The sequence below is a fragment of the Triticum aestivum genome, chromosome 5D (genome assembly GCF_018294505.1).
Source record: "Triticum aestivum cultivar Chinese Spring chromosome 5D, IWGSC CS RefSeq v2.1, whole genome shotgun sequence".
In the NCBI taxonomy this organism is placed as follows: Eukaryota; Viridiplantae; Streptophyta; class Magnoliopsida; order Poales; family Poaceae; genus Triticum; species Triticum aestivum.
In genome coordinates this window covers 143,702,936-143,721,910 of record NC_057808.1, presented here as the reverse complement: position 1 = coordinate 143,721,910, position 18,975 = coordinate 143,702,936, and the positions used below count along the sequence as shown (strand labels likewise).

Here is an 18,975-nt window from a genome sequence, read left to right as displayed (position 1 = left end):
GAATGGTTACAGGATTAATTCAGCGATTCAAGGGGGGAGTTGGCATGGCAATCCCTGAAAATTCTCATATGTTAAAAGGGGGAAATAAGTGATTTGTTGGATGTTTCCAAAATCAAAATTTTGCCTCGATCGATTCCTCTCTGCCTTGGTTACGCCGCTTTGGCTAAATGGCCCAACAAACACGAATGGTGGGAATATTGTCTTATAGAGAAATGTAGATTGAATTCTTCGTTAGCTATATAACTAGGTCATATAGAAAAGGTTGCACTTTCAGTTATAACACAAGTACAGAACACAGTACTGACGCAATGTAGTCAAACTTGCACGAAATGGCAATAGCTAGCCCAAGTCTATGGCTGTTTGGAAGCCAGTTTCAAAGATTCAGAAGTCATTTAGTAAACGAATTCATAAGGGTCTGTCTGGAACACATGAATTTCATTGGATACAGTTGAGACGTCAATGGCCTAATTAAACTGAAAATTTCCAAGTACCAATGCGGGGCTAAGAGGCCATCGTTTAAATGTTTATGCTCAGAGTCACAATTATATACTTTTGTCAGCATGCATGCACTATGGCAGTAGAAGCACAATCCCAGTTCCACGAAAATACACTGATTTAAACTAGAGGATGGTTCCCAAAACTGTTAGACTTTCCATTGCTTCGGTGAAAATACATTATGAGTTAGTTAATTTGTTTTGGCAATGTTCTTTGTGAGAATCAGATGTGCTTGATGAAAAAACCCTAACTTATTATACATATCAATTTGTCATATTATATTTGGTAGAAGTTAACGAATTTTGTGGAATTTCTCTTTGGCAATCAGCTTTTCTCTTTTGTAAATAGGTGACATTGCTTTGCCGACAGCATCAGAATACTTTATATTCTCCCCGCATCTTATTATTCGTTTATTTCTTAATTCTTGAAGGATCCAAGTTCTTGCGAATAGTGCAATAGCAACTGTATTGGTTATCCTATTGGCGATAATGACTGGGGGTCAAGATCAATGCTTGGACTCAAATGGTTCAAAGGTTATAACTGGTATAATAGGTGCTATTATTGGCCATTATTGCTGCTGCAATGGAGACACTTGGTCATCTGAAATCGGTGTGCTTAGTGATGAACAACCAAGGCTTGTCACTACCCTGAAGGTATGTGCCCCTTTCATGGTTGAGATATTATTATAGTTTCTTCCATCTTAATACAATCACCAGGGTGGTTGTCAGAACCTGAAGTGCTAACTCTGAAGATGCAGTTACTGTACCGTTTCAGACAAATACCGGTTCAGTAAACCAAAGGCCCAGATGCGCCGAGAGCACAAGTTCCATCCTAGCCGTAGATTCATTTTACCGTTGTAACAGTTCTTTATCAGTTTACTGTTACCAGCTGGGTTAAAACCTTAGCCTATAACTAGCCGGGTTGTGGCTGGAGGAGAGGGTCTTGATCACTTTTCCTAAAATCGCCGTAATGGCTAATATACCGGAACCCTAGCGTTCCTCTTACCTCATACACATACGCGCAAATCCATAGAAAATTCCATAGAAATTCTCATAGATAGTTCCGGGATCTAACAGTGGTGCGGGTTTGTTCCCCTCGCATGGAGTTTACTGGGATAAAGTACCTAGAGACTGAAATCTAGGAAGCAGAACAGGTCTTTCCATCTCTCTGGTCTCTGCCCATTTGTTACAGGTACATTTGGTTAGCCTAATAGACCAGGCTACCTGTTGCAGCCCGTCTTAATTGTTCTTTATCAAACCTGCCATCCATTTGTTGACATAAAATTTGACTGTAGAAACACAACACCTTTGGGTTTCCATGAAACTGAAGTTGTACTTCTTGGTAATGCCTTGTTCATGACCAAATTGTTTTGGGCATCAAGCCAAGAAACAGGAAAAAAATATGATTTGACCAAACTACATGTGGTGTAGGGATGTTTTTGCGTTATTCGTGCAACTATTGGATCCCACGATGAATTCTGTTTGAGCAAGCTTGAAATATGCTTAACATTGTGAATGACCATAGAGATGCTCGTAGACTGATATGCAAACTATGTGCAATGTGTGAATGTAGATTGAGTTTTAATTTATAATTATGTGAGCCTGCTCTAGATATAGAATCAAACGATTAGTGTGTGAGGAAAATGCTCCCAAGTGGCGCTCCCACCTCTCCCTAATAGGTACAAGCTGGCTGAAAGTGCTAATATGAGCCCGAGCTCAGATACTTTTCTCGCTCGCCCAGTTGCTCCTAGATTTGCATTTGCCAACGTATAGGACGCTGTATAATGATTAGTATTTCATCATTTTTTTGGTACCATGGCCCACATCGGTCCAGTAATCAATGTGACGTCGTCAGGCACAGCTCGACCGGCTCTGATATCTTCTAACGTTATGGGCCGGCACCCTCTCGGTTCTGTACCAGCGGTGATCGTTACCCCGGCCCATCTATTGCATGCCATAGCCGCACCGACCAGCCTTCCCCTTAAAGATTCATCTCCTTCCTCACCGGTTAAAACAAGTCCCCACCATTTGCAGCTTCATCGCAGCACAATCGTTCAGAGGAGACCTGCAGCCAAAGAAACATACACAACATGAATCGTGTATGATTTCATCTCCACTAAAGTACAGCTCAAAGAGATAATTGATTTATCCCACACCTGAAGTGATCTTGAAGACAGAACAGATGCAGCAGCAACCCTATCCTCCAGGCCAACCTCTGCTACTGAAGACGCCAAGCCCTGCATCGCCCAAATTTTCAAGATGTTTAGCACACAAACTGGCACAAGTTATGCAAAGTGCAACCAACATGGAAGCAGAAACCATCATGAATCTACTAATCTCACTTATGCTACTTACAGTAGCGGTGTTGACTCTCAGGCCTGTCACCCCACAGCCATTGCCTACACTGTCGACGAGCTCCATCTAGCAACCACCACGGCCGCTTATGCCTGTCCTTAGCTCTGAGAAGATCACCACTAGTACTGGTAGTCTAGAAATACACAGCCCCACATCTCTGTGCTTATGTACACAAGCCTAGCCCATTCCAGCTCTTGCATTTTGAATTTCAAAAACTCAAACTAGCTTGAACCTTTCATGACTCCGTAAGACACATGGCAAACAACCAAACTTGAATGCAGCTCAGTCTATTTGTCCACCTGTTTGATGAAACATGCTGTTCTCTCATTTATTTGAGCCTCCCCGCCTCCCGTCAGTGGAAAGGCATCCAAAACGATTGTAATATGTTGGCAGCTGAATTAAAAAAAATCCTGAGTGTTCCACAAAAAGAAGTTACCAACACAATCAGAGTTCATGCACACGCCTCATCATCAGGTTATCATCTCACAGATTACTAATTTTCACTACCCTGTACCCAGTACTGCCTGTACCTCTCCAACTGCATAATGCTCCACGGTGAGTTTTAATTTATAATTATGTGAGCCTGCTCTAAAAGAAAACACATAAGTAACAGATCACATAAGTCAAATGAAATTGCACCTGCAAAAAAAGTCGAATGAGATTGGAATACAAAGGGTTTGCAACAAAGTAGACAATTCTGAACACACAAGTACTGATCTAGCTCTCAACAGCGCGATCTAGTTCCATACGGAACAAATTCTCTTGACTACCCCTACCGGGGATTGTGGATTAGTCTCTACACCCCATCTGCTAACTTCAGTTCCATCGGCTTAGTGCAATGTTACCTTCAGTGCCCCTCGACAGCACAATTCTTACACCTTGAGGCTTGTGAGGGTGATTGAGTACATCACCTCTATCTGGACAAGTAGTTCTCTTGCGCCCTTCGACGATGGCAGAAGGTAGAGCCTGGTCCTCTTACTCAATCCTTCGCCTTGTACTTATCCAGTAGTATCCACTTGTGCCTGATCTTGAACAACTTTGTCATGTATGGGTGCGTGTGGAGCCTGTACTTATCCAGCAATATCCGCCAACCTTCCTCAAACTCATCTATAGTAAGCATGTGGTTTCACCATCTCGTGGAACTCGGCCCTAAATTCACTTCTTCGTGTAAAGTGGCCCCAATGTCTCCTTCGCCTTTTTAAGCACATGCTACTTGTTAGGAAATATGCAACTTGTATTTTCAGGTGGCCATAGGCCAGTATATATACATGCACAGGTGCGGTAAAATATGCCGAAAACCCCTTATAGAACGGGGAAAATACATAGGAGATGACGACGTCAGATCTACAACCGTCGGAGGAGCAGGAGCAGTGGACTGGTGGACCAAGGCTGGATAGGAGCGATACACGTGTTGGGAAAAGTGAGGAAAGAGATATCCTCTATCGAAAAGTTCGAGGAAGATGGGCGCAGGTAAAAGGGGCGAGACTCATCAAAAGTCACATCCTAATAAATACACATTCGATGACCAATAGGATCCCAACAACGATATCCCTTATGCTCATCACTGTGTCCTAAGAAGGCACACTCAACAGACTGAGCGGTCAGTTCGGTGCATTCACCGGGGGCAAGAAGGACATAGCAAACACAACCAAACAAACGAAGCGCTGAATAATCTTTGCGGCCTTCACTGACAGCTCGCTTTGCGGCCTTCTTCGCCATCTTGTACTTCTCTATGTTGTCTGCACTCCTATCTAGGTATAGGCGTCTGAAACAATCTTTCTTCTCTTTAATCGCCTTCTGGACATCATCATTCCACCACTAGGTATCCTTATCTTCGCTTCTCCTTCCCCTGGATACTCCAAACTCCTCCGAGGCCACCTTACGAATGCAAGTCGCCATCTTCATCCACACATTGTCCGCAACCCCTCCTTCCTCCCAAGGCCCCTCCTTAATGACCTTCTCCTTGAACACCTGAGCTACCTCCCCCTTGAGCTTCCACCACTTCGTTCTAGTGACTTTGGCATGCTTATCCGCTGGACACGAATCCGAAAGCGGAAGTCAGCAACCACCAGCTTATGCTTTGGGACAACGCTCTCTCCAGGTATCACCATACAATCTAGGCACGCACGCCTATCTTCTCTTCTCGAGAGGATGAAATCAATCTGGCTAGAGTGTTGGCCACTACTAAAAGTCACCAGATGCGATTCTCTCTTTCTAAAGAGGGGGTGTTAGATACAGTCATGTTGTAGGCTAGAGCAAAGCTTAAGACATCTTCTCCTTCTTGTTTCCTGATGCCATAGCCAAAGCCCCCATGCACCCCTTCAAAACCTGTGTTAGATGTACCCACGTGGCCATTGAGGTCTCCTCCTATGAAGAGTTTCTCGCCAATCGGTACACTCCTAACCATGTCCTCCAGGCCTTCCCAGAACTCCCTTTTGGTGTTCTCATTGTGGCCTACTTGCGGGGCATACACGCTGATAACATTGAGAACTAAGTCCCCAACTACCAGCTTGACCAGGATAATCCGGTCCCCACGTCTCTTGACGTCTACCACTCCATATTTGAGGCTCTTGTTGATCAAGATGCCTACGCCATTTCTGTTTGTAGCCCTCCCCATGTACCACAGCTTGAAGCCGGTATCCTCCACCTCCTTCGCCTTCTGACCCTCCATTTGGTTTCTTGGACGCAAAGGATATCAACACCTCTCCTCACCGCTGTATCAACTAGCTCCCGAAGCTTCCCTGTCAAAGACCCTACATTCCAGCTACCTAAGCGAATCCTCCTAGGCTCGGCTAGCTTCCTTACCCTTCACACTCGTCGAGTCAAATGCGAAGACCCTTGCTTATTTTCCACTACATCCGGGCGCCGATGTAGCGCGCCACTAAGGATGCGACTGTTGGAGTGTATATGTGGATTGCCTAGTGATGAGGAACATGAAAATATAATCATATGTCAAATCTGTTTGGCTACTTCTAGATACTTCTGTTGTGGTCTAGTATTTCTTTTCTTTTCTTTATCCTACCAGCTGTTTTCTAGAGTCTTCTAGTTGTGAGTAGCTATGAGTAGAAGGTGAACCTTAAATAATGTTTCTAGAGTATTCCAGCTATAAGTAGAAGTATGTGAAGGCTTCCCAAAGCCCTATAAATAGAGGTCCTCACCTCTACTTTATACCCAGACTATGTACCCCTACCTATAATAGAACTTGTTGTTCTTATCTAAGATCTTGGAGTAGATCTTGTGCCCTAGGAGTTCTGGATTGAACTCTTGCTGCCCTATCAGCCTACATTCGCCTCTAGAGCGATATCTAGCGCAACACGTTGAAGCTGTTCCTTCAACACTTGTGCTGTACACATTGTAGCAGCAAGGTGGAGTTGCTCCTCCACAACCTTTGTGCTGCTTCAGGTGGTATCAGAGCCTCGTTGACCCATACAAGTTCTTGCTGTCCTCTTCGAGAGCAAGCTGCAGCAAGCAATGGAGCAATTGGAGAAGAGGATGGATGCTGCAGAACAACAAATCAAAGAGCTGCGTGAAGATCTTAATCGGAGATTTGATCAGCTGGTTGAGATGATAAGAGGGTGTTCCCCCTGCTACCAATGATGGAGATTCATCTAAAGAAGAAGAAGATGTTCATCAAAGAAGGAGAGGTAATCTTGGAGCAAGACCGCCACAACAACGTGCTGTTCAACGTGCCTCAAGAAGGCCAATTTATGTTGAAACTTTCTGAAGGTGAAGAATATGATGAAGCCCCTGAAGAAGCTGATCTCTATGCATATCGGAGAGTACCCAACCCTACATATGCAAGGGATACATACAAGGTGAAAGCTGAGATCCCAACTTTTAATGGAAATGTTGATATTGAAGGGTGCCTAGATTGGTTATATGAAGTGGAGACTTTCTTTGAGGTCATGGAGGTTTCGGAAGATCGTAGAGTTCCTTTGGTCGCATACAAGCTGAAAGGAGGAGCCGGTGCATGGTGGCATCGCGTTCAAGAAGAGCGCAGGATGAGAGGAGAACCTCGTGTGAGAACTTGGCGGCAAATGAGAAGTCTCTTGAAAGGGAGATATTTGCCTGCTGATTATGACCAGATCCTATTTATCCAATTTCAAAATTGTGCTCAAGGAAATAGGACTGTTTCGGATTACATGGAGGAGTTTCTGAGGCTACAAGTGAGGTGCAACCTTGCTGAAACTGAAGATCAACAAGTTGCAAGGTACGTCAATGGTCTCAATGATGCTATTCAAGATCAATTGATGATGCAACAAATCTGGTCCGTTGATCAAGCACAAGCTCTAGCATTAAAGGCCGAGAGGTTTGTGAGGATGAGAAAGACAACTAAGGCTCCATATCCTCCATACCCTCATACCGAAGGCTCATCTAGGAGCCAACCTAATAGAGTGGAAGAAAAGACCACTCTACCAAAGACAAAACAGCCCATCCTGAAGCAAACTAGAGGCAAGGGTAAGGCAAATGAAGGCTCAAAGTGCTATAAATGTGGTAAAGAGGGACACATATCCAGCGGTTGCCCACTAAGGAAATTTGTTAACACGACTATCCATGATGGTGAAGGCGATGAGGAAGACTACGAATCTGAAGATGTAGACGGACAAGAGGTTTGTCAAGAAGAAGGTGAAGAGACGGTATGTGTGATCCAGCGTCTCCTATGTTCCACATCACAACCCGATGACACACAACGGAAGAAAATCTTTGAGAGCAAATGCACGGTGAATGGCAAGGTATGCAAACTAGTGATTGATAGTTGCAGCTGCGAGAATCTTATCTCAAAGAAGTTGATGGACCATTTAAAGCTTGAAACCCATGATCATCCAAATCCCTACACTACTGGATGGATCAAGAAAGGAGTGAATATGAGGGTCACCAAACAATGCAACCTGCCACTTTCTTTGGGTAAGCATTATCGCTCAAATGTGTTGTGTGATGTGGTTGACATGGATGCCAGCCATGTTCTTCTTGGGAGACCTTGGCAATTTGATGTGGATACTATACACAAGGGCAAGGAAAATTCTTACTCTTTCATTTGGAACAAGAGAAAGATCATTATTCTACCAAACAAAACTGATGGTAATATATCTAAGGACGAGGGGAAAAGTATGTTAACTATCTCTCACACCTCTAATGAGTTTATGGAAGACTTGAAGGAGGCAGATTTATGTGCTGCACTTATTATAAAAGGAGAAGAGCACCCGACTGTTGAAATTCCAGCAAAGGTACGTGGTTTATTAGCAGAATTTCATAACATACTTGGGGAGCCACAAGGCCTACCGCCGATGAGAGGGATTCAGCATAGAATCGACTTAATTCCGGGAGCAAGTCTTCCTAATCTTCCACACTATCGAATGTGCCCAAAGGAGCATGATATATTAAGGAGAAAGTGGAGGAATTGTTGCAAAAGGGGCACATTCGAGAAAGTATTAGCCCATGTGCTGTACCAGCCCTACTCGCGCCAAAGAAAGATGAATCTTGGCGCATGTGTACGGACAGTAGAGCCGTTAACAAGATCACCGTAAGGTATAGATTCCTTATTCCCCGTCTGGATAATATGTTGGATCAGCTTAGTGGAGCAAGAGTGTTCACAAAGCTAGATTTAAGAAGTGGATATCATCAAATCCGTATAAGACCCGGGGATGAATGGAAGACCGCCTTCAAGACAAAGGAAGGGTTGTTTGAATGGCTAGTCATGCCATTTGGACTCTCAAATGCACCAAGTACCTTTATGCACTTAATGAATCAAGTCCTTAGACCCTTCTTATCCCACTTTGTTGTGGTCTATTTCGATGACATCTTGATCTATAGCAAGGATGAGGATGAACACTTTGATCACATTCGGAAGGTGCTAGAAGTACTAAGGGAAAATGAGCTCTACGTCAACTTGAAGAAATGTGTTTTCCTGCAAACACACTTCTTTTCCTAGGATTCGTCATAACATGTGACGGCATTCGTGTTGATGATTCTAAGGTTGAAGCAATCCGAGAATGGCGAACTCCTAAGACCATTTCTGAGGTAAGAAGCTTTCATGGCCTTGCAACTTTCTATAGGCGATTTGTGAAGAATTTCAGCACTTTCATGGCACCAATTACCGCGTGTTTGAAGAAAGGAAAGTTCCAATGGACAGAAGTAGCTGAAGCTAGTTTCAATGAGATTAAACAAAAGCTATCACAAGCTCCTGTCTTGGTACTACCTGATTTCAACAAGACTTTTGAGTTGGAGTGTGATGCAAGTGGAGTAGGCATTGGAGCTGTCCTATCTCAAGAAAGGAAGCCCATTGCTTTCTTTAGTGTGAAGTTAAGTGAAGCTAGACAGAAATGGAGTACCTATCAGCAAGAATTATACGCCGTTTTCAGAGCGTTGAAAACTTGGGAAGTCTATTTGCTGCCTAAAGAGTTCATTGTTTATAGCGACCATCAATTCTTGAAGCATTTTAGAAATCAAAAGCATGTTGACCGCATGCTAGCAAGATGGGTAGCATATCTGGAGAGGTTTAACTATCTCATCGTGCATAAATCTGGAATAACTAACAGAGTGGCCGATGCTTTGAGTCGTCGTGCATGCCTCTTGACTTCTTTTGAAGCTGAACTTCCGGGCATGGATCAAATAAAGGAGTTGTATGAGGGTGACGAAGACTTTGGCCATGCTTGGGTAAAGCACGCAAGGGGCCAGCCATTAGGTGATGACTATTTGATGCAAGATGGATATCTCTTAAAAAATGATCGTTTGTGCATTCCAAGAAGTTCTCTACGTGACAAGCTGGTTAGAGAGCTCCATTCAAGTGATCTTAGTGGCCATGTTGGACGGGACAAGACTATCGCTAACCTGGAAGCTCGCTACTTTTGGCCACAACTAAAGAGAGATGCTGGAAAGTTTGTTCAGTGATGCCCTATATGTCAAACCTACAAAGGCCAAGTCCAGAACACCGGGTTATACATGCCTTTGCCTGTTCCTGTTGCTCCATGGGAGGACATTTCTATGGACTTCGTCTTGGGCTTGCCAAGAACAAGATGAGGAAGTGATGCTGTATTTGTGGTCGTGGATAGATTCTCTAAGATGGCTCATTTCATCCCATGCCGCAAGACAACTAATGCTCATCATGTGGCAAACCTATTCTTTCGAGAAGTGGTCAGACTTCATGGAGTTTCAAGGTCCATTGTCTCAGACCGTGATAGCAAGTTTCTTGCTGCATTTTGGCTCACTTTGTGGAAGCAATTCAACACTGAATTGAAATTTTCTAGCACTGCTCATCCACAAATAGATGGACAAACGGAAGTGGTGAACAAGTTTTTGGGTAATCTGATCCGTTGCATTTGTGGAGAAAGAAAGGGACAATGGGATTTGGCTTTATCTCTTGCAGAATTCTCCTACAATAACTCCAAGCATAGATCCACAGGGAGGAGCCCTTTTTCCATTGTCTACACTAAAGTTCCATCACATGTGATGGACCTGGTGAAGCTACCATCAAGGGGAAACTCAAAATCAGTATTGTCCTTTGCTGATAATTACACCGAGTTATTTGAAGAGATTCGCGGTGCTTTGGAAGCACAAAATCAGAAATATAAACAACTTGCTGATTGCAAAAGGATGCCAAAATCATTCCAAGCCGGTGATAAGGTGATGGTCTACCTCCGAAGAGAGAGGCTGCCTTTAGGTGTTAAAGGGAAACTTAGGCAGCGAAGGTATGGGCCCTTCTCTATCGTGAGGAAGATAAATGATAATGCTTATGTGATAGATCTTCCAAGCGATATGGGTATCTCCAACACTTTCAATGTTGTGGACTTGACTCTCTACCATCCAGAAGAAGCGCTCTATGAAGATAACTCGAGGGCGAGTTCCAAACAACCAGGGGAGAATGATGAGGAACAATAGATGAGGAACATGAAAATATAATCATATGTCAAATCTGTTTGGCTACTTCTAGATGCTTCTGTTGTGGTCTAGTATTTCTTTTCTTTTCTTTATCCTACCTACTGTTTTCTAGAGTCTTCTAGTTGTGAGTAGCTATGAGTAGAATGGTGAACCTTAAATAATGTTTCTAGAGTATTCCAGCTATAAGTAGAAGTATGTGAAGGCTTCCCAAAGCCCTATAAATAGAGGTCCTCACCTCTACTTTGTACCCAGACTATGTACCCCTACCTATAATAGAACTTGTTGTTCTTATCTAAGATCTTGGAGTAGATCTTGTGCCCTAGGAGTTCTGGATTGAACTCTTGCTGCCCTATCAGCCTACATTCGCCTCTAGAGCGATATCTAGCGCAGCACGTTGAAGTTGTTCCTTCAACACTTGTGCTGTACACATTGTAGCAGCAAGGTGGAGTTGCTCCTCCACAACCTTTGTGCTGCTTCACCTAGCGCTTTCCATCAGTTTGGACTTTTGATTGCTTTGGCTAGTGCATGAAGCTTAACATGGTATCAGAGCCCATGGTCTTGAGTTACAAGTCTTGGCTTTCGCAATTTATCCAAAAAGTGTTGTTCCCCCCTTTGTGTCCGCGTATAGGCCTCTTGAGCCATACCTCTGAGTCTATCCACGTGTTGACTTCCCGCGTCACACGTGAGACGGGGTGTTGAAGTGTATATGTGGATTGCCTAGCCCTTTTCATCAGTTCGGACTTTTGGTTGCGTTGGCGAGTGAGTGAAGCTTAACAGCGACGACCCGATCCTTGCTCACTTGCCACCGTATCCAGATCAAGATACGGCACACCACCAGGGGGTTACGGCCCGGCCCTTGCCCATTTGACACCACACCCGGGTTCCGGTGTGGCGCGTCGCTTAGAGGGTTACGCCCCAACGAAAATCTTTTGGGTTTCATCTCCGTAAGAGTGGCTGAGTTTTTACGTTGGCTCGCCAAGCCTATCACAACCCTCCTTTACCCGGGCTTGGGACCGGCTATGTTGAGACAACATAGGCGGAGTTACTGCCTGCATTATCACTGGGAAGAAAAACGTCCCTTCGCATGGAAGTGGCAGTTCACTCGCAACAATCAAGGTGTGCCTACACCTAGCAGCTGCGCAAGATTTTCTGTATGACATGCCTTTGGTGTCGCAGAGTCAAACAATGATACCAATGTACCTACTCAATCGACATTGTTTACTTACAGTTAAGAGTGGAAGCTCCACAAGTGCAGTAGTATGTCAACAATATGAAATACAACTTGTAGATGGAATACCCGCATGGGCTGTATCCATTAAGACGATGGCCTCCCCGCATACAAACAAACAAGCACAAATTGTTTGCGAATATATAGAAGGTTCATATTGTGGGTCAACCTATCGTCTTTTGCATCATCTCATACATGCAGATCCCAAAGTATTTACTGTTTCATCTTTGTCTCATTTGAATATTTCCTATACAAGTTGATAGTTTTTGTGTGCTTTACTGCTTTTATGTGTGAGCTGATAATTCCTTGTATCATGTATAAGCCTGTCAGGAAAGGTACAAATGGTGGAGTGACCTTACAAGGACTTCTTGCTGCCACAGCAGGTGGTCTAACCATTGGTCTGACTTTTGTTGCTGTTGGACTGATGACAGCTGAATGTTCTTTTGATATGTCGTTTCAACAGCTCCTAGTAATACCTATCTCTGCTACTGCTGGTTTGCTTGGGAGTCTAATTGATTCATTGCTGGGTGCCACACTTCAGTTCAGCGGATACTGCAGTGTTCGGAACAAGGTAAATATTTCCATGACATCTTAGGTTAGAATCTGTCAGAGGCGGGGATCTCATACCTTAGCCCATTAGAGATAATTATTTAGTTAGGAAAGTGATCGGTACAGTTAGGAAGATCAAGATATGGTTTGTTAGGAAAGTTTGATTCTATTTTTAGGCATCACGTCGAGGCTTCGCTATAAAAGGGACACCATGTACTACATAAGAATTATGAAACAGATGAGAATAAACTAGTAAAGATCTAATCCCTGTCCCCAACCTTCTCTCTCCCCAACACCATGGCCGGCCAACCTTCGCTCCTCAGAGGTGTATCCACAAGCATGTCACGTTCATTGATCTTAGAACCGGTCCCAATCCTAGCACGTGACAACTTGTAGTGTTAGAGGGGTGGATCTCATACCGTAGCCCATTAGAGATAATTATTTAGTTAGGAAAGAGATCGCAAACCAACCTGTGGTTGGATAGTTAGGAGGGCAGTGGTATCCCCAGCCGACCAGAGTTCAAGTCCTAGACTTGACATTGGTCCTTGCAGTTTCCTGGATTTATTGCGTATGTATGAGCGTCTGCGTCTATACGGTGTTAAAAGAAAAAGTTAGGAAAGAGACCGGTTCATGTTGGATGAGGGGCCGTGTCTGACCTAATAGAAGAGGAGCACGGAGCAGTGGAAATGAGTTTGACCAGAACAGAGAGCCTTTCTCGGACTGCACAGCTGCCTGAGCTGTCAACGAGGTACACCCCTCCTCTGCTCAACATGGTATCAGACCAGGGTGTCGATGGTGAGGCACTAGAGGCGGCGCATCTGGGCGTGGTTGTGCGCGCGCACTGCAATTGGCTTGTTCTGGCGAGGAGGCGGGCTTGGCTGAGGAGAAGAGAAGGTGGAGCTGCGGGAGCTGCTGAGGTGTTGTTGCACGCGGGCTGGCGGGAAATCGGCGGCGTGTCGACAGGGATTCCATGAGGCGGCAGAGAAGACGAGGAGGAGCTGCGGAGGAAGAGGAGCTGCTTGTTGCTGCTGTCTCCTGAAGCTGATTGAAGAGGAAGAGGAGGCTGGCTGTGGTTGCTGCAGCTGCTGTAGGAGGAAGACGTGTTGAGGCTGGTGCTGCTGCTACTGCTGATTGGAAAGAAACAGTTCGTGCAGGAGCTGCTCCATCAGAAGCAGGAAGCAAAGAAGAGGAAGAAGGAGAAGAAGCAGGAGGCAAAGAAGAGGAAGAGGAGGCTTGCGCTGCTGCTGCTGGCTATTGCTTTGGTGCGTCAGCTGCTGCATCTGTTGTTGTTGCTGTTGATTAGAGAGGGAGAAGGTGGAGCAATTAGAGCAAGTGGTGCAGTTTGGAGCAGAAGAGGTGGAGGCTGTCATGGGGAGCAAGGCGGAGCTGCTGCATCAAGGTGGCGTGAAGGCAACTGCAGGCTATGGTGGCACTGAGGGGGAATCAGTGCGGTTGGGAGAAGGCCATGTCCTGAAGAGGACACATGTGCCAGGCGGTTGTGAGCTGCGCGAGGTAGAGGTGACAGCGAATGGCGTTGGTCTGCTATGGACATGTGCAGCAAGTATGTGGCAGCAGGCATGTGCTTTGCTGTTCCCTCGGCGAACTGATGCAGGAAGTAGAGGATACAGTCTTCCACAATTGCTGCTCACAGAACTGATCCGGAGTGGGTTCTAGACTCTGGTGCTTCTAAACATGTTGCCGGTGACTCCAGGGAATTTGAGTCATATGATCAACTCACTCCCTCTCAAAGTAACATGATATGTACTGTTGACGGGACATCACAACCTATTAAGAGTATTGAGACAGTTCAATGTACACCTGCTATTAAGTTATCTTCAGTCCTACATGTGCCAACTTTCCAGGTCAATCTGTTGACTATGAGTGCTCTAATTGACCAGATGGATTGTAGGATAACAGTTGACAGAGGAATGTGCTTGATTGAGGGCAGGCCGACTGGAAGGAGGATTGGGACTGTAATAAGGCGTGGGGGACTGTGGTACATGGACCGTGAGGGGCTTGGTCAGATGGGCAACATAGTGTTTGCGGCTATTGCAGAAGAACGAGAGTCCATGGCGAAGAAACATCACTGCAGAATGGGCATGTATCTTTTCATAAAATGTACTCCCTCCGGTCCTTTTTACTCTGCATATAAGAATTGTCTAAAGTCAAACTTCATAAAGTTTGACCATATTTGTATGAAAAAATATCAACGTCTACCATGCTAAAGTTATATAATATGAAAATTTAAGTCATGCCACATCTACTGATATTGATTTCACATTGTGAATGTTGGTATTTTTTTCTATAAAGTTAATCAAACTTTACGAGGCTTGACTTCAGATAAATCTTATATGCGAACTAAAAAGGACCGGAGGGAGTATAAGTTGTTTCCTGATGGTAATGCATGTAGTAGATAAGACCAATCTGAAACGTGATGCATGTGAGTTTGCAAAACACACGAGGATGTCTTATGTGAGTAAGGCCCCATTCATGCTTGTTTACTCGGATGTGTGGACAAGTCATGTGGTGTCGGTTAGTGGTGCCAAGTATTTTGTGACCTTTATTAACTGCCACACACGTATGCCATGGATCTATTTGATGTGTCACAAGGATGAAACTTTCCAATGCTTCAAGACTTTCCATGCCTATGTCAAAAATCACTTCAATGTTCAGGTAGAAATGATAAGAAGTGAGAATGACACTCAGAATGTGAACAATGTGTTAGAGACTTTCTTATCAGAGCAAGGGATTTTGTGTTAAACCTCATGTCAGGACACTCCTCAGAATGAAATGGCAGAAAGGAAGAATCGACATATTCTGGAGGTTGTTCAATCATTGATGTTTACTATAAATGTGTCGAAATTCTTGTGGAGTGAAGCTGTCATGACTATGACATACTTGATCAATCGCACATGATCGAGAATACCGGGTATGAAGTCGAATATTCATTTCTGAGCCCAAGCTCATCTACACCCTATGAACAGTAAAATCAAAACAATACTATTTTTTTTAAATACGATTTTCTTTGCATGGAAGATGTTTTAGTGCGTGAGGTCCATGTCAAATTTCAGCTCGTTTAGATCTAAGTAGCTCTCAGCAAAAAAAGTAAATAAATCAGTCTGAACAGTACACTGTTTCACAGACCCCAAATTTGTCTTTTTTCTAAGAGCTACTCAGATGTCCAAATGAGCTGAAATTTTGCATGAACCTCACGCACTGAAACATCTTTCATGCAAAAAAAAGATTTTTTTGAATATTTCTAGTATTTTTATTTTACTGTTAATGGCGGGTGTAGATGAGCTCGGGAGCCAAATCGCCCCTCTCGTATGAAGTCACCTTCTGAGTTACTTTTGGGGAAGAACGGTTTCGTGGTTCCTCCCAAGCTGTTCGGCTGTGTCTGTTTTGTGAGGAATCACATGCCATCTGTGGGCTGCTTTGTCAGGAATCACATGCCATTTGTGGGCTATTTTGGATCCACGAGCTGTCAAGTGTATTTTTATTGAGTATTCTTTTGGGCAACGACGCTATAAGTTTCGAGTCCTTCTGAACGGAGAACCTTTATAAATATCAGGAGAATCTGTACTTCATTTTTATGCACGCCTTTCAAATCATACACATAAATGGAGACCTGCAATTTAACTGCACTCGGGGTAAGCGACCACAACACATGTGTAGAGGATGCTGTCCCGTACTGGTCGAGCTATGTTCAGAACAACATTATTGATTTTGGTTTCCTTCAGAGCCTACATAAGTTAGGGATTTCCCAGTTCTTGACTGGGAAATGAATCTGATGTTGTGTTAGAGCATCTATAGCCGGACTTGGCAAATCCGGCCCTTCAAACGCCTGCGGACGCACCTGGACGCATCCGCGGGCACTGACCGGGCACCCTCAAATAATGTAATCCATATCCGGACACCTCAATTATCATATCTCAAATCCATACAAACTCATGCAACTACGTCGATGCACACACATCGTCCGGCTACTCCATCACTACTAACTAAACATGCCATCGGACTACCAAAATTTGGCGGCTATGGAGTTCATCCACGTCTGTCCTTGCCCTTCCCGGCGCCCTTGCCATCCTTCTCGTGGAAGTACCGGTCGAAGACGCAATACAGATTGAGCCGGATCTGATCGCCCCGGAGCTGTCCTCGCTGTCACTGTCCGCCTTCTCCTCCTTCGATGGCAGTTTGGCCATGGCACGGACCGCCCGATTCTGCTCCCGGGCGAGGGCGCGTGTGTTCTTCCGCTGCCGTTTCTTCACAATGCGGGCGCGGATGGCTTCCTCCTCTGCGGCCGCCTGCGCTACGCCAATCCTCTCCTTCCCATGGCGGGCCGCCTGTTCCCGGTGGGACTCATAGTCTGCCCGACTGGTGATAGGAAAGGAGAGGGGTTCCGGCTGTCGGGACTGCGAGGATCCAACCCCAGAGGACCCAAGCGCCCGTTGAGCTGACGCTATGGAGTCGCAGCGGACAGATCCGTCCGTCGGTCGGGCGCTGTCCTCCCGGGAGCGGTGGAGTGCAACGTGGACTGCCATTGCCTCCTCCAACCCGCACGGGATGACACCCCAGTCGACGGATCTGGACTGGTCGGAGTCCGGTCCGCTGCCTGCCATGCCAGAGAAGGCCGGAAACCGCGGAGGTGAGCTCGGGTGGCGGAGGGGAGTGGAGTGAAGTGGCTAGGGTTTGGTCCGACGAGCGGATGGAGCGAATATATGTGGGGTTGGGTGGGCCAACATGGGACGGGTCTGACGTGGCGGGCGTGTTCGGGCGTCCCCATATCCGCTCCATATCTGGGCTGGATATGAGGGGTGCCGGTCAGCCCGGGTGTTTGAGGCCCGTTTAAGGCGTCCGTCTGGGTCGAAAAATCGTGACCGGTCAGTGACCGGGCGGGCCGCCCGAGCGTTTGAGGAGGGTTTGGGGCGCCCGGATGTAGATGCTCCTAATATGAGACAAACAACGTGATTCCATTGGGTTCTGCACATTCGCGAGAATAATTTTTCGTTCCCATTGCTGCTTAGAACAGAAATATGAACGAGATTATGTGATGTGTCCACATACTTATGTGTCACATGGCATCCAGTGAATTTTCTTGACCCAAATTACAAATGTCAGGGGGATATTTGGCTATTCGCCCCTTTTGAGACTGCAGGGACCAAACCGGGCCTTTTTGTCAAACTTGAGGGACCAATCTAGTACTTAAGCCAGCACTCCATTCTTTCCGAATCATTGAAGTTCTAGGTTTGTCCCAAGTCAAATTTGTTTAAATTTGGCCAAGTCTATAGAAAAATATGCTGAGATATACAACATCAAATATATATAATATGAAACATATTTCATAAATTATCTAATGAAACTAATATGATGTTCTATATTTTTCTATGGACTTGAACAAAAGTAAACATGTTTGACTTAGGACAGAGCTAGAACTTTTAATTAATGTGAAACGGAGGGAGTATATAAGCTTTGTAGGATGTGCCTATAAATTCTCTTATCCACATTAGCTATTCTGATGTGATGACTTTATATATGAATTACACACATGTAATAATAGCGTTATTCTATTCTGGAAGCTTTGCTTTGCTGCTTCGGCGAGCATGAATATGTGTATCAGTGTGATTCACATGATCTTGAACCAGATATTATCCAGGATTTTCAGTTTCACCATATTGAACAGTTTGTTTGTCCTGTACATGTAGGTGGTCAGTAAACGGGGACCTACTGTCACCAAGATTTCTGGAATGACTATCCTGGATAATGATGCTGTTAATGCAGTGTCTGTGCTGCTAACATCGGTGATTACAGCTTATGCCTGCATTTTCTTCTTCTAGAAGCAAGGGTTTGGTTGGCTTTTTCGCCTGTCCCTAATGCGCAGTGATGTGTAATGTGAATATTCCAAGGACAGAATGACTGATGTTTACTTCAAGCAAGATGAACAATGAAGTGTTGGAAATCTTTGGCTATTTGCTGGGCACAATTGACGAGCCTGATGATGTTTGCTCCAGGCAGCTAGTTTGGTAATAGTGCAAGTTGGGGAATTTCAAATTGTTTTAAGCAAGAAAAAGCTGTGCTGTAATGCGGAATTGACAATTATGGTTTTTTCGAAACCTATCTGTGTAGAAGAAAGTATCTAGTTCGCCGTTTTAGACCACAATCCAACAATTATCCCCTTGCCAAATTATAGTTAAGTTTTGTCTGAAGTCAAATTTTGTGAACTCTGACCAATTTAATATTATAGAGAAATATATGAACATTTACAATACGAAATCTATACCATATGAAAATATAGTTCACGGTAAGTCTTAACGGTGTTGATTTGGTATTATAAATGTTGATACTTTTTCCGTAAACTTTGTCAAAGCTTGACTTATGACAAAACTTACATGCACTACTTTAGGGCATCTCCAACGCCGTACTTTCACAAACGCAAACGACAAGACCAACGCGTTGAGATGTTCTTTTGCCATCCAA

At 44.6% G+C, this 18,975-nt stretch overlaps 1 protein-coding gene across 1 annotated transcript in view; it reads left to right on the top strand.

Annotated features, from left to right (window-relative positions):
• LOC123119922 (protein PGR) overlaps positions 1 to 18,771 on the top strand; it is a 23,232-nt gene extending 4,461 nt beyond the window's left edge. The window contains exons 2-4 of the mRNA XM_044539889.1: positions 926 to 1,148; positions 12,275 to 12,523; positions 18,204 to 18,771. Of these exons, the coding sequence (XP_044395824.1) occupies positions 926 to 1,148; positions 12,275 to 12,523; positions 18,204 to 18,335 (604 nt within the window). The 3' untranslated portion in view covers positions 18,336 to 18,771. The remainder of the gene's footprint in view (positions 1 to 925; positions 1,149 to 12,274; positions 12,524 to 18,203) is intronic.
• Positions 18,772 to 18,975: the final 204 nt, after the last annotated feature.